This window comes from Esox lucius, chromosome 21 (genome assembly GCF_011004845.1).
Source record: "Esox lucius isolate fEsoLuc1 chromosome 21, fEsoLuc1.pri, whole genome shotgun sequence".
Classification (NCBI taxonomy): Eukaryota; Metazoa; Chordata; class Actinopteri; order Esociformes; family Esocidae; genus Esox; species Esox lucius.
In genome coordinates, this window is record NC_047589.1 from 4897093 (window position 1) to 4922157 (window position 25065).

General features: G+C 41.0%; 1 gene segment (V, D, J or C); it reads left to right on the forward strand.

Moving 5' to 3' along the window:
* The first annotated feature begins 667 nt into the window (after positions 1-667).
* Positions 668-25065, forward strand: part of LOC105010039 — a 57515-nt gene continuing 33117 nt past the window's right edge. The window contains 3 exon segments of the V gene segment in view: positions 668-769; positions 912-1217; positions 17249-17284. Coding sequence covers positions 697-769; positions 912-1217; positions 17249-17284 — 415 coding nt within the window.

The following is a 25065-nucleotide window of genomic DNA, read 5'->3' on the forward strand; positions in this document are numbered from 1 at the left end:
TTCCATTGAAAAAGAATAGGTGCGTGAAATAATTATGACACGTTGCATGTTTGAGTTTATTATTTAATGTTATAAAAACGTTGTTATTTGAACCAAAATATGAATTGCGCGCCTCAGTTGTGTTTGTGATCATCATGAGCAAAGGTGGAGGCGCATAACCAGTTTAGTGACGGAGGAAGCGCTGGTTAAAATGTCTCTGGTTTTGGTTGGTTGGATGTTTGGTTTAAACAGAGGAGGCTAAAATTTCAATAATATTAGCAGAGTCATATAACATTTTAATTATCTACACGACGCATCTTTCTCTGAACAATAAAAGTACCCCTTCTTTCACTCTGGGTCAGTCTTTCTTTCTCTCTAACTTCTATTTGGTTCAAGGTCATCAGGCCATGTATCTTGTTTCATGGTTAAATTAATGCTTTGTTTATGTCAAGAACTGTATTAGAATGTGAGCAGTATTGCCTTGTTTATCATCAAATGTTGAAAATAGATTACTTTACAGTCCTATGACATCATTTCCATGTAAGACTAATGTGATGGATCTACTTGGTGTATATTTATTTAATAATGGTGAATGGAGAAAAGACCAGAATCTTATTTGCATAGTGATGATGTCTGTATAGACAGCACATGATTCAGTGATCTTGGAGTGTTTATAAGCCTGTGAGTTTAACACTTCATGACTGAGAGCTGTCCTTCATGACAACTGAACCCAGAACAACCATGACTTTTATAACCATCTTCATCTGGACACTTGTCCTATTTTTCAAAGGTAAGATTTATTGAATCTAATGTTGAGAGATTATGTAATCTATAGAAAGGAATGATGTATTGCAATGCTATTATGTATATTATGTACAATGTGTTACTGTGTTTTATTCCATTAATATGGGTGTCCTTATTTTATTTTACAGAATCCAGAGGACAGTACATTCTGACTCAGTCACCTGTAGTTCAATCTGTTACAACAGGAAATTCAGTTACTATGAACTGTAAAGTCAGCAGTAATGTGTATAACAACAATTATCTAGCCTGGTACCAACAGAAACTTGGAGGAGCTCCTAAACTCCTAATTTACTATGCTAACACACTTCAGTCTGGGGTTCCATCTAGATTCAGTGGCAGTGGATCTGGGAGTGACTTCACTCTGACCATCAGTGGAGTCCAGGGTGAAGATGCAGGAGATTACTACTGTCAGAGTTATCACAGTGGTGCAGTGTTCACACAGTGATACAGAGCCGTACAAAAACCTCCCTCAGTCAGACTGCTCAGTGACTGAACTGTTACAGCTGGGACCTACTGCAGGTGTTGAGGGGGAAGAGACAGTGACATGGAACACTGGTCAGTAGAGGAAGTCAACTTTAAAAAATATTAGAAAATATAATAAGATCACATGTTCTCCATCATCATCGTAGTCAGGGCACAGACCTATATAACGGGGCTTAAATGACCAATAAGTGGTCCCCAGATATGCCAGCAGCCATTTACCCGTCAGCTTCTACACACACATCAGTTTCAAAGTGCATCACGTAGATGGACGACACATGTCTGTCTGAGTGAATGACACCTGCAGGTAGAATGGGGGCACCGATGTACAAGAAGGACCAGGGGCTCAAGCACCTCTTGTCTTTTAACTTTTACAAAATATTGTAATTTAGCTATAGGTCCTATTCAGCGTGTCTTACATGGAAGAGGGAGTTCAAAGCAGAACATACATTTTCTGTAACAAGAGGAAGTTGGTAGCTGGGGATGATGTGGTGAAAACAGGGCCAGATTGGACATTTAGTCATGACATCAGGGTTAACACCTCTACTCTTAGGTGCTGCAAGATCTTTAATGACCCCAGAGTCAGGACACTATTTTACTCTCCCATATGACAGTGAACTCCCTAGCGGGCCAAGGTCTTCTTCAGTGCTTTTGTGTTTTGATCTTCAGACCCGATAGAAGAGTGCCCCTTACTGGTACTTTAACTCTACTTTCAGCAGCATCTCATCTTCCATCCAGGGACCAACCAGGACCGACTCTGTTTAGCTTCATAAACAAACTTCATCAGTGGGATGCAGGGTTCTATGTTGTTGTCATCATCATCATGGTTGTGACTTGTTGCATTTGTCATGTTCTGAAAGTGCATCTACAAAGTCTATATGAGTGAAGTTGAGGTAACAGAAACATAAGCCCCTCAAATGAAATCCCCATATTCATGTTTTGATGTGATCATCTAGCATTACATTAACCTCCCATGTTAAATTAACCTTCAACGTTGGAAAGGTGCAACTCATGACTCAAGGATTTTCCTCTTCGTATGCTCAGTTTAAAGGAGGACAACATAGTGGAATTATACTTGGTGACAGTGGGTATGCACAGACCAACTTCTTGTTCACCCCCTACCTTCATGCAATTCAACCTGAGCAGCAGCGATACCAAGCTCATATCCGCACGAGGTGTAGTGGAGCGCATGTTTGGTGTATGGAAGAGTTGTTTCCAGTGTCTCAGAAACACATTGTGCTTTGAACCAAGAAGATGCTGTATTGTCATAATTGCAACAGCAGTGCTTCACAATTACCTCAAACAGCATGGCTGCCCAGATCCTCAAACGGAAGATGAAGATGACCCAGATATTCCCATGGTTGAGGCAGACAATGACAGATATGGACTAGCAAGCAGAGATGCATTTGCTTTGCAGCACTTCTCACAACAAAGATACCTCAAATGATTGAAGACAACAATTGCCATGGATTGATAATTATTTTTATTTTTTTAAGGGGCTGACCGATGTAGTGGGTTGACCTTCATTCTGTCTTAGGCCCTCCAAGCTCTGATGATCATCTGAAATATTGTATTGCTGCATTAGAGAACAGTATTTCAAGAGTTGAGTTAATCACATTTATGGTTATGGGAATGCAAGAGATGGCTGCCAACATTACATATTCCCTGTAGTCTGAGGATGGCACATCTTGAATGAACATGTCCTACCAAATGAGGATTGGAACGGTTCCCCATCTGAACTGTCCAAATGATCATCATCAGGGATTCCTTCCAAGGGTTTCTAGCAATCAATGATTGCAGTCAACAAGTCTCCCAGGTCATCGGCCTCTGGTCTTTCTGGGGGTCCCCCACCAGTCACCACCACGAGCAACTGCATTTGTCTTCTTGAAGTGTATTTTTATGTTTTTCCACAGGATCGTTGAAAGACAAGGCAATATATGTATGATATTGTTTGTTACATATTTATATCACAAAAAAACTAACATTTCAGAGTGACTGATTTGTAAAAGTATCTTAAATACAGTATCTTACCTTACCAGTATCTTACCTGAAGTTGTTGAATGGTCCTTTTGCTTACTTTTTTCATTTGAGTTGAATTAATTAGAAATGGAAATTCAAGCATTCTTTTTCTTGTTTTCTGTTGATGAATCATGCTGACACAATTTGCTTCACAATTTGGAGTAAGTCACTGAAATTCTTTGAATGTTTTCTTTTACCTTTGTCCATTGTTTGGTTGGGTGACTTACTCCAGTTCCACAAAATGCTAATGTTTCTGAAAGGTCCATCCCTGGTTTTCGAAGCATTCTCAGGTCAGCACCAAGTGCGTGTCATTAATCTAATCAGGCTTCACAAAGAGTTACTGGTTAGTTCTTATTTACCCTAGTATTCAACTCCCTAGTCTAGAACTAGTTAATCTCAAGTTAAGCAATGTCTCAGAAAGCCGTTTTTTAGTCTGGATTAAGTAGAATTAGCCTAGTCCTGATTTAATTTGAACTCTCAAACCACCCCCAAGAGTTTAGTCTTGGGATTAAACTAATTGAATAAATGTAAATGTGTGAGTGCCGGTTTCTTTGTTTCATTGTTGGGGAACACAAAGAAAAATGGCATTAGAATTTGGCGTCAGTTCTGAGTTTTCACACCTTTTGTAACAAAGAATCAACCTTTTGGTCAAGAGTATATAAGGCCAATGTAACCGTAAGACTGAGAGAAACTCATCCTGCAGTTAGTATATCTTCTGATTCTGACGTGCTGTTGACTTGCTCCCGTGCAACCAAATTCGACATAACCAACTGCTATCTACGTTTGAAGACTTTTGATCGTAAATCGTATTGCAGAGAGGAATTTGTTGAGTTTCAACACCCCAAACCTGCCACCACTCACCCAGTGCTCTTTCCTTTCTATGTGTGTGATTGTGTGAGTGGAGACAGTTGTCTCCCTAAACCTGCTACCACTCCCCCAGTGCTCTTTCCCTCTCTATGTGTCTGTTATGTTAGTGGATACAGGTGGAAACAGGTGTGTACAGGTGCGCTGGAGGCAGAGCAGATCCCCATCACCTGCAGCCTGTTCAAAAATCAACACCTCTTTTTTGCATAATGATGATGCTCTGTATAGAAAACACATGATTCAGTGATCTGGGAGTGTTTATAACCCTGTGAGTTTAACACTTGATGTTGTAACCATCTTCATCTGGACACTTGCCCTCTGCTTCAAGGGTGAGGAACATTAGATTTAATTTCTCTGTAATGAAAAGTACATTTAAGTGAACAAAAATCTAGTTTCACAATCCAGAGGTCAGTACACTGTGACTCAGACTCCTGCAGTTGAAGCTGTTCTCCCAGGACAGACAGTCTCTCTGAAATGTAGAAACAGCAGTAATGTGCATGGTACTTGTTGGAATGGTCAGTCATCATATGACCGTCAGTGTCTAGCCTGGTACCAACAGAAACCTGGAGGAGCTCCAAAACTCCTAATTTACTCTGCTAATATACTTCAGTCTGGGACTCCATCTAGATTCAGTGGCAGTGGATCTGGGAGTGACTTCACTCTGACAATCAGTGGAGTCCAGGCTGAAGATGCAGGAGATTACTACTGTCAGAGTTTTCCAAGTTGGGTCATTACACCGGGGTTTCACAGGTCGTTGCCTTTCATTTTTAGGTCTCTGATCCCATTGGTCTACCACATCCTAACATTCGGATCTTGATCAAGACACCAAGTACAATACCTTCTATGTTAGGGTTCTGTATAAAACACACATCTTCCCTACTTAACTGGAGTGCTGCTTGGTGTGCAGGCAACACTGAATCACATCTAAGCCTTTCAAGGTATTGTCCTTTGAGGTTTAGGCTTAAATTTGGTTACTAGCTTCTCTGATGGGTATTTGGCCACGAACAAATACCTGTCTTTATAAAATGATTACCAAATTCAACCCAATGCATTATTTGTATAACAGTACCAATATATGTTTATTTACAAACATTAATCAGGAGATGTATAATGTATTCACAGCATTTAATTTATTAGTCTATTCCGCTTATAGAGCATGTTTTGGTGGAAACATGACTGGCAACATTATTCATGCTTAACAACAGGCTAGCAAATGTTGTAGCGTTACAATGCTACTAGCAATTTGTTAGGTGAATTTGAGCACACAGCATTTTAAGACCAGTTGGAGAAGAATGTCTGAGATTATATGCCGCTGGCCTTCATGGATAGAGAAGTGAGAAAAGTTTATTCCAATTACCAACATCATGGAACAGCGGATCCTAGTACTATGCTTCTTCTTAACTCTTATTGGGTGCCATGTCACAAGAATTTCATTGTGCAGGATGATGCTGTGTTGTTCGGTGCATTTGACAGATAAACCTTGAAACTAATGAATGTGTAACAGATAAGTATCGACAATTTACTTATGCAAACTCTCCATTGCTATATGGAAGAAAAGTACCAGTCAAATGCTCTGGAAAGCTCCAATTCAAGTTATGCACCAGCAAAGTTACACGAACATTGTTGCAAAAACAATAAGTGCAGTTACCTGCTTATGTCAAGCACAGACTATGGGTGGTTCAGTGGCTCAGAAAGAAATGGATCACATACTTATTTCACTCATAAAATGCAAATCAATTTATAACATTTATAACACAGCGAACGTACAAAATCAGCAGGGGATCAAATACTTTTTCCCTCATTGTAAGGGAGTGGGATTCCATGAGAGTTCACAATCAAAAAGGGAAGTGACCCTTTTTGACACCACCTGTGGCCGATATTGATCCTGTGAAAGAACTTCTAGCTTTACCTGTTTGATGTAGCAGAACCTAGCAAACCAAACTTGATACTTACCTGGGGATACAGCGGAAACTAGCAGATTTACCTGGGGATACAGCGGAAACTAGCAGATTTACCTGGGGATACAACAGAAACTAGGAGATTTACCTGGGGATACAGCGGAAACTAGGAGATTTACCTGGGGATACAACAGAAACTAGGAGATTTACCTGGGGATACAGCGGAAACTAGGAGATTTACCTGGGAATACAACAGAAACCAGGAGATTTACCTGGGGATACAGCGGAAACTAGCAGATTTACCTGGGGATACAGCGGAAACTAGGAGATTTACCTGGGGATACAGCGGAAACTAGGAGATTTACCTGGAGATACAGCGGAAACTAGCAGATTTACCTGGGGATACAACAGAAACTAGGAGATTTACCTGGGGATACAGCGGAAACTAGCAGATTTACCTGGGGATACAGCGGAAACTAGGAGATTTACCTGGGGATACAGCGGAAACTAGGAGATTTACCTGGAGATACAGCGGAAACTAGGAGATTTACCTGGGGATACAGCGGAAACTAGCAGATTTACCTGGGGATACAACAGAAACTAGGAGATTTACCTGGGGATACAGCGGAAACTAGCAGATTTACCTGGGGATACAACAGAAACTAGGAGATTTACCTGGGGATACAGTGGATACTAGGAGATTACGCTGGGGATACAATCAAAACCTGATTAACCACACGGCCACTGTTTTTCCTCCATACAACTCTGGAAAGAATTAAGAGACCTCTTAAATCAGTATCTCTACATGTATGGCAGCCATTCCATTCCTGTCACATTCTCTCTGAGGAAGTAGGAGCCAAACACAAGGAGGTCGCTTGCAACCGTTTATTTAAAGGCTAAGCAAGCGTAGGAGGGTGCCTAAATCAGGCAGGCACAATCAATGCTGGGCAAAACAGGATTCCCAGTAAATATTTACATACGATGAACATACGATGAACAGAACAGTGCCAACAAACAATAACCCACAACCCCCTCCTAACCAACAGACAGACAATAACCCACAACCCCCTCCTAACCAACAGACAATAACCCACAACCCCCTCCTAACCAACAGACAGACAATAACCCACAACCCCCTCCTAACCAACAGACAGACAATAACCCACAACCCCCTCCTAACCAACAGACCGACAATATCCCACAACCCCCTCCGAACCAACAGTCAGACAATAACCCACAACCCCCTCCTAACCAACAGACAGACAATAACCCACAACCCCCTCCTAACCAACAGACAGACAATAACCCACAACCCCCTCCTAACCAACAGACAGGTGATAACCCACAACCCCCTCCTAACCAACAGACAGACAATAACCCACAACTCCCTCCTAACCAACAGACAGACAATAACCCACAACCCCCTCCTAACCAACAGACAGACAATAACCCACAACTCCCTCCTAACCAACAGACAGACGATAACCCACAACCCCCTCCTAACCAACAGACAGACAATAACCCACAACCCCCTCCTAACCAACAGACAGACGATAACCCACAACCCCCTCCTAACCAACAGACAGACATGTACCTAACCTAATCACACACAACAATAAACAGGTGCGCCTGGTGCTGTGTTCTAAGTCTCCTGTGCGTGCTGGAACCATTGGTCTACTGTGGGGGCCTCGGTCTGGCTTGGGTGCCAAGGGGCCAGGGCCTGCTGGAACCCCAACACACACTGAAACAGTGTGAGGTTAGTGGAGGAGTGAATTCTGGGCATATTGTGCCCAGGGCAGGAATGTGAACCACTCCCCCGTTGAGGACACGCCCTGTGAGGACACGTTGCACTGACAGACACTCGCTCAATGTGCAAATCGCTCAATCTCTGGCGAGCTGTCGCTGAGCCTTCCCTAGAGGGCACACTGGGTATCTTCCTAATTTATGCCAGCGTCAACCAGTAAAGGGGAAACATCTGTCTCTGCAAATATTAATAAGTATTTAGTTTTTGCGTGACTCCACTACTAAAAACATTTTATGTGGATGCCAAGTCAATGACTTTTCAATGTTCAAATAGCAATCTACTTCATTTTAAATTATGCATGTATCACTCACCCATGATCTCAATGACTTCTGAAACTTTCCGTGCATCCATTTTTAGAATTACATCTCTGTATGAAGCCAGAGAAGCATCATAAATAATGGGGAAACCGGACACCACAATTACGTGTTTCTCTTCAATTTTATTTTGTTAGCAAGTGATTTTTTAGCTGTCAAGTAGGAAAGAGAAGGTACTTAAAGATGCAGAGATCATCTGCCCTGCCATTGGTATTCACTGAACTCCATCACTGTCTGGGTATGGCCCCCAGAGGGGGGAAGTTCGTGACAAAATCTATGGATAGGTGTGACCAAGGCCATTGTGGGACCAGAAGAGGTATTCATTTCCCTGCAGGAAGGCGCCTCGGCGCTTTACTCTGGGCTCACACCGAGCAGGAGGAGACGTAAACCCTCACATCCTTGGCCAAGGTTGGACAGCAGTACCTGCCCTCCAGGCAGCTGATCGTGCGACCGATGCCAGGATGACCGGAGGAGGGGGTGGTATGCGCCCAGCACAGTAGCTTGTCCCGGGCGGAGACAGGCACTTATTGGCGACCAGCAGGACACTGCGCAGGCACAAGGTCTGTGTGCAACGCCTTCTGAATGTCGGTATCGAGGTCCAACACCACCGGGGCTACGATGCAGGACCCCGGTAGTATGGGGCCATCATCTACCGGCCTCTCCCCCATGTCATGCTGTCGAGATAACGCATCAGCCTTCACATTCTTGCTGCCTGGAATGTATAACAGAGTGAAAGTGAACTTGGGTAGGAACAGGGACCACCTTGCCTGGCGAAGGTTCAGTCTCCTCGCCGCCCAAATATACAGTGGTGTGAAAAAGTGTTTGCCCCCTTTCTGATTTCTTATTTCTTTTCATGTTTGTCACACGTAAGTGTTTCAGATCATCAAACAAATTAAAATATTAGTAAAAGATAACACAAGTAAACACAAAATGCAATTTTGAAATGAAGGTTGTTATTATTAAGGGAAAACAAAATCCAAACCTACATGGCCCTGCGTGAAAAAGTGATTTCCCCCTACAACCTAATAACTGGTTGGGCCACCCTTAGCAGCAACCACTGCAATCAAGCGTTTGCGATAACTTGCAATGAGTCTTTTACAGCGCTATGGAGGAATTTCGGCCCACTCATCTTGGCAGGATTGTTGTAATTCAGCCACATTGTAGGGTTTCCGAGCATGACCTGCCTTTTTAAGGTCATGCCACAGCATCTCAATAGGATTCAGGTCAGGACTTTGACTAGGCTACTCCAAATTCCTCATTTTGTTTTTCTTGCTGGTGTGTTTTGGATCATTGTCCTGCTGCAGAACCCAAGTTAGCTTCAGCTTGAGGTCACGAACAGATGGCCGGAAATTCTCCTTCAGGATATAGAAATGGCTTTATAACCTTTTCCAGACTGATAGATCTCATTTACTTTCTTTCTCATTTGTTCCTGAATTTCTTTGGATCTCGGCATGATGTCTAGCTTTTAGGATCATTTGGTCTACCTCACATTGTCAGGCAGGTCCTATTTCAGTGATTTCTTGACTGAGAACAGGTCTGGCAGTAATCAGGCCTGGGTGTGGCTAGAAAAATTGAACTCACAGTCATGTTTTAACAGGGGGGCAAACACTTTTTCACACAGGGCCATGTAGGTTTGGATTTTTTCCCCCTTAATAATAACAACCTTCATTTCAAAACTGCATTTTGTGTTTACTTGTGTTATCTTTAACTTTGATGATCTGAAACATTTAAGTGTTACAAACATGCAACACAATAAGAAATCAGGAAGGGGGCAAACAGTTTTTCACACAACTGTACTCCTGGTTACGGTGGTCAGTCCAAACGAGAAAAGGGTGTTTAGCCCCCTCGAGCCAGTGCCTCCATGCCGTAAGGGCCTTGATGACAGCCAACAGCTCGAAATCACAACGTCGTAGTTCCGTTTGGCGGGTGTCAGCTTTTTCGAGAAGAAAGCGCAGGGGCGGAGCTTGGCAGGCGTGCCAGATCGTTGTGACAGCACCACCCCTACTCCAGTCTCAGACGCGTCCACATCTACCATGAACGGTAACGACGGGTCAAAGTAATTTACGTTCATTGGGCTACAATCCCATTCCAAAGAATCCTGGCGATCCTGTTACATGCCATCTGGCCGAACACATCTCTGTTGAAATGGCCTTGGTAAATGTAAGGTCTCTTATTTGAACAAAACATTTATTCTGAATTATTTATTTTTATCTCTTGAATTAGATTTCTTGTTTGTCTGAGACATGGCTTAACTTCGGTGAGTAAAGGCCTCTTTGTGATTTTTCTCACAGTGACTGTGATTTTTTTAGTTCCCCTAGAATCGCTGGTTGTGGTGGAGGATTAGCAGTTATTTAAAAAAAATATTTTTAAATGTTGCACTGTGTCAGTTTGAAACATACCAACGTTTCGAAATGCAGCTGATCAAGGTGGAACTGTCCAGTCCAATGCTATGTGCGATTGTATATAGACCTCATAAATACGAAAAGGATTTCATCCAAGATTTCTCAGTCTTCCTATCTTCTATTGTATCTACTTCTAAAAAAGTCAACTTGTTGACTTTTTTAAATCTACTCACCAGCTTGGCCATACACTAGATCTTGTTTTGTCATTTGGTTTTCCTATTTGCAATGTTGCAAATTTCCTATTTGCAAATTGTATTTGTTTGTCTGATCACAAACCTGTTGTTCCTAATGCCACCCTTCCATGCTTACTCCCTAAATGCAATCTGACAGGTAATTTCTCTCGCTATTTTAACCCTTCCACTGCCAACTCTTCTCAGATCCTTACAAGGCTTCTCCCCTCTTCAGCAGGATTTAGGCTCCCTCGAGCCTGAGCACAGAGGGCTTAGTCATATGTTTAATACCACTTGCTCTGACATCCTGGATTCTGTTGCTCCTTTTAAAAAGAGGGGAGCGAAAGCTAGAACTCAGCCCTGACTAAATAATGTTACCCATATTCTCAGACAAGAGTGCATAAAAGCAGAGAGGAAATGGAAAAAGGACAACTTGCAATATGTCATATGAAATTCTGAGAGATTGTTTAATTCAATATCAACTCTCTGTTAAAACAATAAAAGCAAAATATTTCTCAGATATTATCTCTAACAACTCAAATAATCATAAAGTCTTGTTTAGTGTGATAAACAAGGCTTTACATCCAGTTGCTACTGTTTTCCTGAAGTGACTTCTAAAGACTTGCTGTCTTTCTTCACTGGAAAGATAGATGCCATAAGATCTCACATCTTACCTCGAGATCATGACCCCTCTGATTTAGCCACATATTCTGCTCTTTTTAACCAGTTTGAACCTGTATCTCTTACACATGTGATAGACATAGTCTCACACATGAAGCCTACTACCTACCCCCAGGACACAGTTCCCTCACGCCTTTTTAAAGAAGTGCTGGACACTATTGGTCCCAATATATTGTACATAATAAATAGCTGCCTCATCAATGGCACTGTCCACATGCAGTGGTCCAACCCATTTAACTGTCCTTAATAATTTTCGTCCCATTTCAAAATTGCCTTTCCTATCAAATGTTCTTGAGATAGTTATACTTTCCCAGCTTTCCTCCTTTTTAAATGAAAATCATAATCTGGAAGAAATTCCAGTCAGGTTTTAGGGCATCCCATCCCAGATAGCAAAAAATATCCCCACGGCTTCTTTTTGCCGCTGGCCCAAAGCTGTTGGCTATAGGTGCGTCCTGATGGCGGGGATGAAACGTTTGCCGCCGAATACATCACTCCCATTTCTTGTGAGATGCCGCCGGCGATTAGCCGGCAGTCCGACTGCTTCATTTTCTCTGGCGGTTGCCTCGGTCTAATGGACTGCGTCCGTCTGGCGGCAAGCCGCTTTTAAATACAAGGCTACTCTCAAAATCGACCAGCCATGTTGGTTTGGACACACATTCGCATCAGTTCGTCGCTCAATCGCGAATTACTACAGCCTGCAGTTTGCAAGCTAGCAAAGTAATCGACTACCATCGTTTAAGTAAGTACATATTTCCTTTTTGTGTAACGCAATATTATGTTTACATTGTTTTTAGTTTATATCTTTAAAATGTGTAGTCATCTTTGTTCTTGCCTAACTAGCTAAAGTAACCTTGTTTACGCAATGTTGCTAGTACATGTAGAATTTTAAGGAGCTATAGTAGGTAGCAAAAGCTTTACATCTAGAAAGACTAAGTTTAACTTTTTGTGTTTTCTTACAAAAATAAGGATGTATATATGTTGTTTAAATTATTTTGTTTGTTGCCTGAACAAGTATGCTGCTAGTCCAGTAGCTAGAGTGGCTAGTAAGTGTTATCTAGCACATGCTGTTTTGCCTTTGTTACACACTGTGGCTAGCAAGTTTTGTGCTGTGTTGTGTAGATATATTGATTAAGTTAGTGAACTGTTGTAAGCAATGAAGCAAAATATTAAGTGTTTGTAACTTGAGTTGAAACTGAAGGTGCAAGTAGGAGAACAGGAAACCCTGTTCAAGCGGTTGCCGGGGAGAGAAAGATTTAGTATGTCTGTGAGGTCTTCCCGTCACTCCCGGTCCGACTCCTCCCTGCCACGCTCCGCACCTGCCACCAGTTCACTTCCCAGCACGCATGAACGCACCCAACACTCCAGATCCCAATCACCTGAATATTGAACACCTGTGCCCTGTTAACCCCTCTATTTAACCTGTGCTCTTCCTCCCCTCCAGCGTGAGGTATTGTTCCCAGTGGACCTGCCAAGCATTCTATCGCGCGCTCATTACTTTGTTGATTCCCAGCCTGTTGTGTTCTCTACCCTCTTGTCCCGTCCTCTCTCCTCGTTTCCAGAACCCTGCGTCTTGACCTGTTCGTCCGCCCCGTCGTGTCTCTCCCTGCCTACCCTACCTGTGTCGTTACCTGTACGGACTGCCTTCCCGGAATACCGACCTCCCTGCCTGCCCCTGGATATCCTTGCCGTATCTCCCGTCCTGTACTATAGCCTCCGCGGATTGATCACCCGGCTTCCTGACCTACTTGCCTGCTTCTCGGTTTCGCGTCTCTGCTCATCCCTGCCTGTGCCTTCACCTTCAAGGACTGATATTCTGGTTTCCGACTCTCTGCCTGTCTCCATCGTTTGTGTGCTTGCCTACTCCCTTGTGCGACGTAAACAATAAATCTACCATTGCACTTCTGCAATTGGACCCATACAACTCTGGTCCTGGTGTTCATTACAATGTCTGTCTTTTGAGAAACAGGACACAGGTTAGAGACACACACACATAGTCTGACAGACAAGACAGAAACCAGAAGGGGGCAAGAAGATGTTTGCATTTATCCTTATAAGGTATAGAACTGGAATTGGGCCAATGGCACACTTGGTTTGCTAACTTGACGCCTCTATCTTTTGGGCGTAGTTGAAGTATAAAATTATGTTTTGACTGTTGATCCTTAGACATTGTGCGGCGACACGTGTCTCCAAAAGCTTTTGTAATAAACGGAATATGCGGTACGGTAATTGACCTGACTCCTGGTGTTTTATTCTCCTTTCCAACAAACCAACTCGGGGAAGTGTTGACTTCAACAGTTGCTACTGTACTGGATTTAAGGCGATTGTGATTTCTAATTCTCTGAACTGCTGTACTTTTTATGTTTGAGGAAAATTCTGTGTTCACAAGAATCACAACACTCAATGAATACATTTTTATTTTTAACAATTTCACTGTTCCACATTTGGCTAATAATGTTTCCCCCCCACAGCATAGCTACTGTATATTCCTAACGTTAACAATCCGGTTTTGTTCACCTTTTCTTGCAGATAACCGGTTATGCTCTGGCCAAGGTATCTTCACCCATGAGACCTACTGTTGGACAATCGTTTTGGCTTTAAAGGTAAATGCATTGTCTAGTTACTGGGCCAAAAGGAAAATAATATTGAAAAGAGTTGAGAGGGACAAACAGGACATTCACTTGAATCACTACATGCTACAGAATTTGCATCGATTCCAGAAAACCAGGAAAATGTAGAGCCATCTGTAGACTTCAGAGCTGGTATGTAAAATGTATTGCTGTGATGCTTAATTTGTGATCCTGTAACTAAAAACTTTTGTTAGATTTTCAAATTTCTGTTCCCACTTTCTCAGAACCAGGTTTCTCCCCAGTAATCCAGACTCCACTTCACAGAGCCAAGAGTTTGAGTATAAGTAAGTGATGTTATTTGTGACGTTTTGCTTCTATTTAAGATTAGGAATCCTTTTATCCATAATCTGTTTTTCATTAGGGCACTTGACTTTCTGGATAAAAGGTGTCGGTGTGTTGTACATTCCATTAGCTTTGCACAGTTCAATTATTGTTTCATTACTGAATATGCAATCTCTGCAGTGAAATTAAAGCTGTTATGTTTGTTCCCCCTGCTCGTCAAGTACTAAGCTTCACACAATTTTCCCTGGCAGCATATGGGTGAAAACGCTGGAGGTTTGTAATACGTTGCGCTAAACTAAGTTTTACATTTAAGTCCAATTCATTAAATGTATGCAATTACTAAACATATTTTTACGTCAATGATTATCAATAGGAAAAAGTCATCACTTTGTTATTGGCCCTTGGATGCCCCTGGCATCTTGTGTACAGCACAAAGTTTTCAGCTATGAAGGTATATTCTAGGCCTATGTCTTATTGTCCAGTGTTTTAACAGTATTGAAAATATTGCCTTTAGTATTTTTTTTTTTATGTAGATTTCCAGAGACTCCAGAATGAAAACCAAGCTCTGAGGGAGGAGAACCCAGCCCTGAGGGAATGCAATGCACAAGCAGGTGAGAATGTGCACTCTTTCTTAAATGTAACTTTTTTGTGTGTAATGTAGGTTCAGAATTACCATATGCCTTTGATTTTGTAGCTTCGGATGACAGCGACTCACTTCAAGAGCAGGTGAAGCAAGTAGGGACAATGTTGAAGACGTTTGCTCTCACTGGGCAATCAGGTACAACTTGCTAACAACACCTGTGGTTGTTAGTTTAATACCTGTACATGTAGTAGACCTAGATATAAATCTATGAGCAAACTTGCTGTCTGGAATGACTGGATGGACAACCAGTCGGGCAACAGGACCTGTTTAGGTTTTAGCATTAATCTTGAGTTCAGCAGACCTGACGTGACTATCGGCACTGGGATGAACCTTTAGGACTCGGCAACACTTGAAGAAACGTAACCCAAAGGTTTTGAATTGAGGATGCCCTCAACCTCAGTGAGCGCTGTCCTAAGCACTTCTTCGGCCACATGCTGAGCACCCACCGTGGTGTACAGCGCAGTTTTAACAGACGGATCTCCCTTTTCAAACTCCTGGTGCTGCAGGAGGGTTGAAGTGGAAGGCAGTCTTCTGTTTTGCAAGATGTGCTGTCAGATCTGGAGATAAGTCGTTAAATTCTTCACAAAGCTCTATCTCCGCACCGCAGAAGTTTGTTCCCTGGTCTGAATATATCTTCATGGGTGTCCCTCGAAGGGCGATTAATCTCCTCAGGGCCATCAGGAAGGAGTCTGCATCAATGCTGCTCACAGTCTCCAGGTGAACAGCTCTTGTGGTAAGACACTTCTCAATCCACCGACCCATCTTGATCTGAAAAGGCCCGAAGCAGTCCATTCCAGTAGAGTGGAAGGCTGGCTTGAAGAGGTGTTGGCATTCGGCTGGCAGGTCAGCCATTTTAGGGACAGTAGGTTTGGACTTCCATTGAATAATTTATTGAACACAGTACGTTCAAAATTGGTATTATCTTTATCCATGGCCAGATACTTGCATGTGTCAACATTTTATAAATATTTTACCAAAATCAAGCTGCTTGAAAGAGCCGGCTGCTTGAATATGGCAGAGTAGGCTATACCAACATTGAAGTAGCGTTCAAAATCTTCAAAAATTTAGCAAACTTACAAAACATTTCTCTTCAAGGTGGAATTACACTTCAAGCCAACATTTCACTACAAAGGCACTTTATTTCGATTATGTTTGTGAATATATTGATTGCGAATACAAAGCTAACGGAAATGTATTTGCCATTATTTGCTAACAAAAGTGAATTGAACGCTCCTCTCGCCACTGAACTAATTAGGGGTAGGGAAACAATCACAGCTAGTAGCTCAGACATACTTTAGGCAGCACGGCTAGAAAGTAGATGAGGACATTACAGATTTTATTTAATTAAAAGCTCTCTGTTTTTGTGTGTGATACAACCATAGCAAATTACAGTGGTGTGAAAAACTGTTTGCCCCATTCCTGATCATATTTGTTTTCATGTTTGTCACACTTAAATGTTTCAGATCATCAAATACATTTAAATATTAGTCAAAGATAACATAAGTAAACACAAAAATGCAGTTTTGAAATGTGGGTTGTTGTTACTAAGGGAAAACAAAATCCAAACTTACATGGCCCTGTGTAAAAAAGCTCTCAGTCATGAAGTGTTATACTCACAGGGTTATAAACACTATAAGAGCCTCTTGGTAGACGCTTCATGCTAATTATTGTGTCTAATCAATTTCAGTGTGAGTAGGATCCCATTATGAGAATGTCTTTGATATTTTATAACTTAAAACTGAAATATTCTATTAAGGTCAGTAATATATTTTAAATTGTATGACTCACAATTAGATTTGTATTCTGATCAAATATAATTGGTCACCCAAGACTCTGATATAAGTTCCTCAAATGAATCAGCTACTTCTCTAAATGTATGTTGGTATGATTCTTCTGGTAGTGTTGTCAGTCCTCTGTGACTTTACCTCCACTGATAAATCAGAGATCAAAATCTTTAATAAAGGAATATACAACATGGACCACAATCTCCAAGAATGTTTTCTTTATGGGCAAAATGGAGGAATACAAACACCGGATGTAATACTGGACTGTACCTACAGGATAGGGGAATACCAGATAAACAGTAGAAGGAACAAATATAAATATCTGGATTAAAATATATATTTCCTTTTATAGAAACTGTCCATATGAAGTGTCCTGGGAAGGTATTAAAATATATTTGTATTAAATATGATTCTACATGGGTGATGTTCACTGTTACAGCTGTATCATCACAGAGAGGTTTTTGTATGAGCAGTAATAGGGATTGTATCACTGTGGAGGACTTTTGGTAGTGGCACCAGACTTGATGTTGGAAGTAAGTCAACAAGACAATTAACATCTTTATTCACATTTTGAAATTGGTTGCATGTTTTGTTCATGTTTTTTAATTTGGCCTTGATATTGAGAATACCTTTTTTTTAATTGATCTAGAATATTTACAATTGCTTATTATAATGAGGCACATTTAGATATAAAATTTATTCAATCTACTTAATTTGATCAAAATGTACCTGCATTATTTTAAAGATATTTTAAAGGGATCAGCTTAAATGTTAATTAGTGAATAAACATACTGTACAGATGTGGATGTGTTTTAAAAGATTGTTTTTGGTCAGTATTTTTTGTCAAAATATAAAAAAAATCATTGCAAATTTAATAGATTAGGTTTTTGAGTGTTAATAATATAGTCGATCATTTGAACCTCAGTCTGAAGACATTCAGCTTGTCTAATGAGCAGGAGGTTTTTGTATGAGCAGTAATAGGGATTGTATGACTGTGGTACACTTTTGGTGGCGGCACCAGACTTGATGTTGGAAGTAAGTAACAAGGTCTTCTTTATTATTGTTCATGATTAAAAGGTTTTAGGTTTCTCACTTTGTGTGAGAAACTATGTTCATCTTTTTTTCTATTTTGCTTTCGAGTGAGCATTTCTATCAAATAATAATAAATAAATTGTATGAAAATTATAATTTGTTAGTTTATTTGTCGGAAAAGGGTGGCTTGCTCACTTCAGGTTGGTGGAGAGTGCCTGCCTCAAGTGGAGGAGTTTAAGTATCTAGGGGTCTTGTTCACGAGTGAGGGAAGGATGGAACGGGAGATTGACAGACGGATCGGTGCAGCTTCTGCAGTAATGCGGTCGATTTACCGGTCAATCTACGTTCCTACTCTCACCTATGGTCATGAGCTTTGGGTCATGACCGAAAGGACAAGATCCCGGATACAGGCGGCCGAAATGAGCTTTCTCTGCAGGGTGGCTGGGCGTTCCCTTAGAGATAGGGTGAGAAGCTTGGTCACCCGGGAGGAGCTCAGAGTAGAGCCGCTGCTCCTCCACATCGAGAGGGGTCAGCTGAGGTGGCTTGGGCATCTGTTTCGGATGCCTCCGGAACGCCTTCCTGGGAAGGTGTTCCGGTCCCGTCCCACCGGGAGGAGACCCCGGGGAAGACCTAGGACACGCTGGAGGGACTATGTCTCCCGGCTGGCCTGGGAACGCCTCGGTGTCCCCCCGGAAGAGCTGGAGGAAGTGTCTGGGGAGAGGGAAGTCTGGGCATCTCTGCTTAGACTGCTGCCCCCGCGACCCGGCCCCGGATGAAGCGGAAGAATATATATGTATGTATGTATGTAGTTTATTTGTGCGTGATTTGTGTTATTGGAGCCTTAAAAACTTAATGTGTCGGTTATTGAAGTTATAGTTGTTTTGTGAACGGGACTCAATAGCTAGGGAGTAAAATAAGTAATTGTATACTTTCATGTCTCATAAATCTGCTTTGTATAGTAATAATTTCAAGATGTAAGCTCAAACCATTCACCAATTATAATCGTGAGTTAATGAGTATTGTTTTAATAAACATTTTAGCCTTTACTTGATGCAACTGATGTGTTCTTTTTGTTCCAGGTGACACTGCTCCCACCCTGACCATCCTGCCCCCCTCTACTGAGGAGCTGTCCAGTACAACAACAGCCACACTGATGTGTCTGGCCAACAAGGGCTTCCCCTCAGACTGGACCTTGAGTTGGAAAGTGGATGGGAACAACAAGAATCAGAAGTCCAGTTCCGGAGTCCTGGAGAAGGATGGTCTGTACAGCTGGAGCAGCACCCTGACTCTCACTGCCCAGGAGTGGAACAAGGTGGGAGAGGTGACCTGTGTAGCCCAGAAGAGCTCCCAGACTCCAGTCACCAAGACCCTGAGGAGGGATGACTGTTCTGGTTAGGACCTGTCTGTCACATTACCCTGTGAAGAGAGGTTGCTGGTTCTTTTGCTTTTACTCTGTTTTGACATCAGATGTTTTGTCTTATTGATCACTTTCATGTAGACTAACAGTGAGCTTTGCATGAGTTCATGTGTCCATCCTCTCTGTAGATGGACATTTGATAGATATGATATGGTCTGCTTGTACTATTATAACAAATTTGCTTTTATGCGTTGATGAAAATAAAGGTTTCCCTTTGTAGGAAATAAAAGTTGTTGTCTTTCATTGAATTCAAGTATATATTATTTGCAAATATTGAATGACAATTAAATAATAATAAAGCCAGATGTGGTTTATTTGAAAAGTTAAATGTCTTAATTATTATTCATGTTCTTATTTGGAACCTCATTGTCATCCAAAAATAGTTCATACAAACACAAGATACTAAAATGTTTGATGAATTGGTTGAATAGATATAAATTGATAAATAGATATAAATATAGATGTCCCGTAGTAAAAAATATGTTGTTGTGTCTTTCACTGAATTAAAATAAAATGTGCTCCAAATATTGAATGACAAATAATTAATAATAAAAGCCAGATTCATGTTGTTTATTTGAAAACATATGTCTTAGCTTATTGTTTATGTCCTTACCTGGAAGATACAAAAATGTTCACAGATTAACAGCAGATGTCTGGCCACATGTTGACATGTACTCTTTGTATTCATCTATTTCTGAATGTTTCTGATATTCTTGAATAAAAGACATGACTGAATAGTAGAACAATAAGACCAATTAGTCAATATAATCACACTTGCGTTTAGCTAATAGTATTTTATAACTTATTCTATTCTGGGACATGTAGAACCACCCAACCCTGTCTATGTAAATCTCAGTTTCACTCCCACAGCCACCAGTCCAACAGTTGTGACTGTTCAGCTTCTGAAATCCCCTCAACTGGTCCAGATGTGAGGGACTGCTTTTAACCTCTGTTAGAAATCGGCGGTTTCGTATAGTGGTCAAATAATGTAGAACCCGTATTAAATCGAGGGAGAAGTTTGCTCACGTTTATTGGAAAATTGCAGCACAGATGTCATTTGGTAAACGTTCTATCTTCTTCTCACTGTAATGTTGGTTACAAGCTGATATATATACATTGAAGGGTGTGTCTACTTATCAGGTTTCCAAGACAGTAACCCCCATGCCAAATGGCCATCGTAAACATTCCTTTAGTCATTAGAGCACAACCTACAGGGAGATAATCTAAACAGAGAGGTTTCTGTTGTTCTCATTATCTAGGCACATTCACTTCCAATGAAACGTACATTCATATTGTAATTGTTAATGCTCAGATTCCACACCTCTGTGGTGGATTTAGGGTTGGAGACATACCAGATACGCCACTTAGTAATTAATTACATATAACGTGTATTATCCTTCATATTAGACAGTGTATATACTGTACATGTGTCTTGTGTTTCAGACCAGCATAATGTCACATCCTGGCATAGCAGGCTTGTCGTGCCAGTGAGATCCAATGCCCTCTCTCCCTGGTTTGGATCACAGACACCTGTTCTGTTGTCAATCACCCTCACCTGTTTCCATAATCACTGTTCCTATGTAAGTTCCTCCATTCTCAGTGTGTCTGGTCTGTCTCTGTTTGGTGTACACTTTTTTTTTCTTGTTTCCTTTGGTTATAGCTAAGTTCTTTTATTAAATGTACCCAATCTCTCAGCACTGTGTCCCCTGCCTCATAAACTGTGACTAGTAACCTGCTCATGACGACAGTTCATTAAATGCAAGATGATCACCTTCACTCATGGACACTTATAAGGTGTGTTTCAATACTTTCAGTAACTTGGCTGATCTACTTTTAGGACATGACAAATGTAACAAGTCACAACCATGATGATGATGACGACAACATAGAACCCTGCATCCCACTGCCTGGGGGTATTCCATCAACGCCGCTAATGAAAAAGCCGACTTGAAAAACCGCAACTTCCGCTTAGGCTCAAGCCTTTCCATGAACACAATTTAGCCATGTCTTGACAAAGTTAACTCAAACCAGGCTTAAACAAGCTTGCATTGTACACACGCACGGAAAACACAAGCAGTGAAGATACTATGTCGCAAAAAAGAAGCGAACAAACACTGCTGATGGGACTTTATGAAGACCTTAAAGGAGTCGTCACCAAACAGGGCAATACTACCGCAACTGACAAGGTGATGGAGATAGTTTCGCAAAAAATTGATGACAGATTAAATGTGTTAGTCATACTAGCCTACTAATTTTAAATAAATTAACATTCAGATTACTAGATAAGTAGGACTGGCTATATTATCAGGCTTGATGATATCAGGTTTATGATCAATCAAAATTAGTAGGTTAAACTAATACTTTGTTGAAGCACCTTTTGATTTTATTACAGAACTCAGTCTTTTTGGGTAGGAGTATATTAGCATGGCACATCTTCACGTGGCAATATTTGCCCATTCTTCTTTGCAAAAGCACACCAAATCTGTCATTGCGAGGACATCTTCTGTGCACAGCCCTCTTCAAATCAATTGGATTCAGGTCTGGGCCCTAGCTGGGCCATTCCAAAACGTTAATCTTCTTCTGGTGAACCTATGCTTTTGTGGATTTGGATGTGACATGATTTATCTTTGTCTCATTCTTTTACATCACAAAAACCTGGCATTTTAACAGGGCCCGTATACTTTTTATATCCACTGTACATACATGGAAGAGGGAGTTTATTTTCAGTAACAAGAGGAAGTTGGAAGCTGGGGATGATGTGGTGAAAACAGGGCCAGATTGGATATTTAGTCATGACACCAGGGATAACACTCCTACTCTTCGGTGCTGCAGGATCTTTAATGACCACAGAGTCAGGACACTATTTTACTCTCCCATATGACAGTGAACTCCCTAGCAGGCCAATGTCTTCTGTTATGGAAATTTTGAACTAAGGTACATTTGAGAAATGTCTGTCTTTCTATTGCCTGGTATATAAATCTTTACTTTGATTGTGACACACATGTCTGTATAATATCAGAGCATCACTAGGTACTCTGACCATGTTCCTATGCCTAGACCTAGAAGGGTGTCAGTCCTTTTGTTTCTTAGGAATGTGGCCCTTGGGGGGAAGTAGGAGCAATTGGCTTCTTTAGGTAAACACAACACTATTTCCACTATAAGTACTGATGATTGTCATGTATTAAGTTAGAGACTCCTCGGATGATTATTCAGGAAGCGTTTGACGCGTCTCTCTATTTGCAAATAAACTGTTAATTGTGCAAGAGAATTTTGTCTCTGTCCTTACTCCTTTAAAAGATTTGATTGATGAAATTGCCATCACACTTCTTCAGTGCTTTTGTGTTTTGGGATTTGATCTTCAGACCAGATAGGAGAGTGCCCCTTACTGGTCCTTTAACACAACTTTCAGCAGCATCTCATCTTTCATCCAGGGACCAACCAGGAACGACTCTTTTTAGCATTAAATACAAACCATCAGTGGGATGCAGGGTCCTATGTTGTTGTCATCATCATCATGGTTGTGACTTTTTACATTTGTCATGTTATAAAAGTGCATCCACAAAGTTAATGAAAGTATCAAAAAACACATTATCAGTCTATATGAGTGAAGTTGAGGTTACAGAAGCATCAGCCCCTCAAATCAAATCCCCATATCCAAGTATTGACGTGATCATCTAGCATTAAATTAACTGTCTTCATGAACCATGAATACAACCTGATTCTGGACTGAAACATAAGACATGTGCAGTACATACACTAATATGAAGGATGTTGAAGTGTATTCAGTATATGCTTAAGTGTGTTGAGTATATGCTTATTTATGTTTAGATAACAAAATAATCTGTTTATCTGTACACAGGAAGTCATGTTCATTCAAAACGTGACAGTAATTAGCCAATGGGCTTACAGTAATTCTGTCCTCTATTTTTATAAAGCTGAGGTAAGACCGGAAGTTCTTTGAGATGAGATTGAGTTCATTAGACATTGTGTATGGAGACCGAGTCTGTAACATCATGAACAACAGACCATCAAATGCTGCAATAAATAATTTAATTACTCTCCCTTGACGACCAGGTATGCAATCATTATTTCAACCACTATATGAAATGGCTGATTTCTAACGAGGATAATACACATTATCAGTAATGAATTATTTAGTGGCATAATTATGTAGTGGTGGAGGTATCCTTCTCTGAATTCACCATGGAGATTAAAACCATTCCACTCCAGCAGATCTAGACCTGTCAAAGGGATTTCAGAAGCTGAACATTCTCAACTGTCGGACTGATAATGCACACTACTGGATATATCTGTTACATTTGCCCCTGCATATGCCCTCTACTTCCCATCCTGGGTCTCCCTATACTTGCCACCACTCACCCAGTGCTGCTCTCCAGTCCCTCGTCTCCTCAGTCCTGCTTCCCTGCCCTGGACCTCCGCTTTACCGCATCCCCAGATTCCCCTCTGGACCTTCCTACCCAGCCCCGACCCCCCTACCTTCCAGTAAACACCGTAGTTACCTTACCCCTCCAGGCTGAAGATGCAGGAGATTACTACTGTCAGAGTTTACATTATCTCAACAGTGTCTGGGTGTTCACACAGTGATACAGAGCCGTACAAAAACCTCCCTCAGACAGACTGCCCTCAAAGTGACTATGTCCTTTGACAAAGATATTTATGGTAATAGATGTTTCCAGGGATCTTTATTGTCTATATTTATCAAAATGTTGGTGAATGAAGAGAAGACCAGAATTTTATTTGCATAGTGATGATGTTCTGTATAGACAGCACATGATTCAGTGATCTGGGAGTGTTTATAACCCTGTGAGTTTAACACTTCATGACTGAGAGCTGGCTTTCATGACTGAACCATCAATAACCATGACCTTTATAACCATCTTCATTTGGACACTTGGATTCTGCTTTCAAGGTTAACATTTTGAAATGTATTTTTAAAAAATGTATAACATCAACATGAAGAAAGAACACACAGTAATGTTATTATTTATATTCAGAATTATTCATTACTTATTTTAAAAAATCTAAAATATTTTTGATATAATATTTGATTTACATTTTCTATAATGAAAAGTACATTAAGTGAACTCAAATACAATATGTTTTTATTACCTGATGATGTACAACTTTGTTTTCCTCTCTGTTTCAGAATCCAGAGGTCAGTACACTCTGACTCAGACTCCTGCAGTTGAAGCTGTTCTCCCAGGACAGACAGTCTCTCTGAAATGTAGAACCAGCAGTAATGTGGATGGTAATTGTACCAATGGACAGTCATGGGGCCATCAGTGTCTATCCTGGTACCAACAGAAACCAGGACAAAACCCCAAACTCATGATCCTCCCAGGAAACACACTCCATTCTGGGACCCCATCTAGATTCAGTGGGAGTAGACCTGGGAGATCATATTTTCTCCATCATAATTATCATCATTTAGTCATTATTATATACAAATATTGTAATTTTTAGTTATTTTAATCAATTAAATATTTAACAGTAAATTGCTAGCTGGGGATGATGTGGTCATAAGAGGGCCAAATTGGACATGTAGCCATGACACCAGGATTTACACCCCTACTCTTAGGATAAATGCTGCAAAATCTTTAGAGCCAAGACACCATTTTACTCTCCCATGAAAAAGTAAGCGCCCACACAGGCCAATATCTTCTTCAGTGCTTTTGTGTTTTGATCTTCATAGCAGATAGAAGACTGCCCCTTACTGGTCCTTTAACTCTCCTTTCAGCAACATCTCATCTTCCATCCAGGGACCAACCAGGACCGACTCTGTTTAGCTTCATATACAAACCATCAGTGCGATGCAGGGTCCTATGTTGTTGTCATCATCATCAT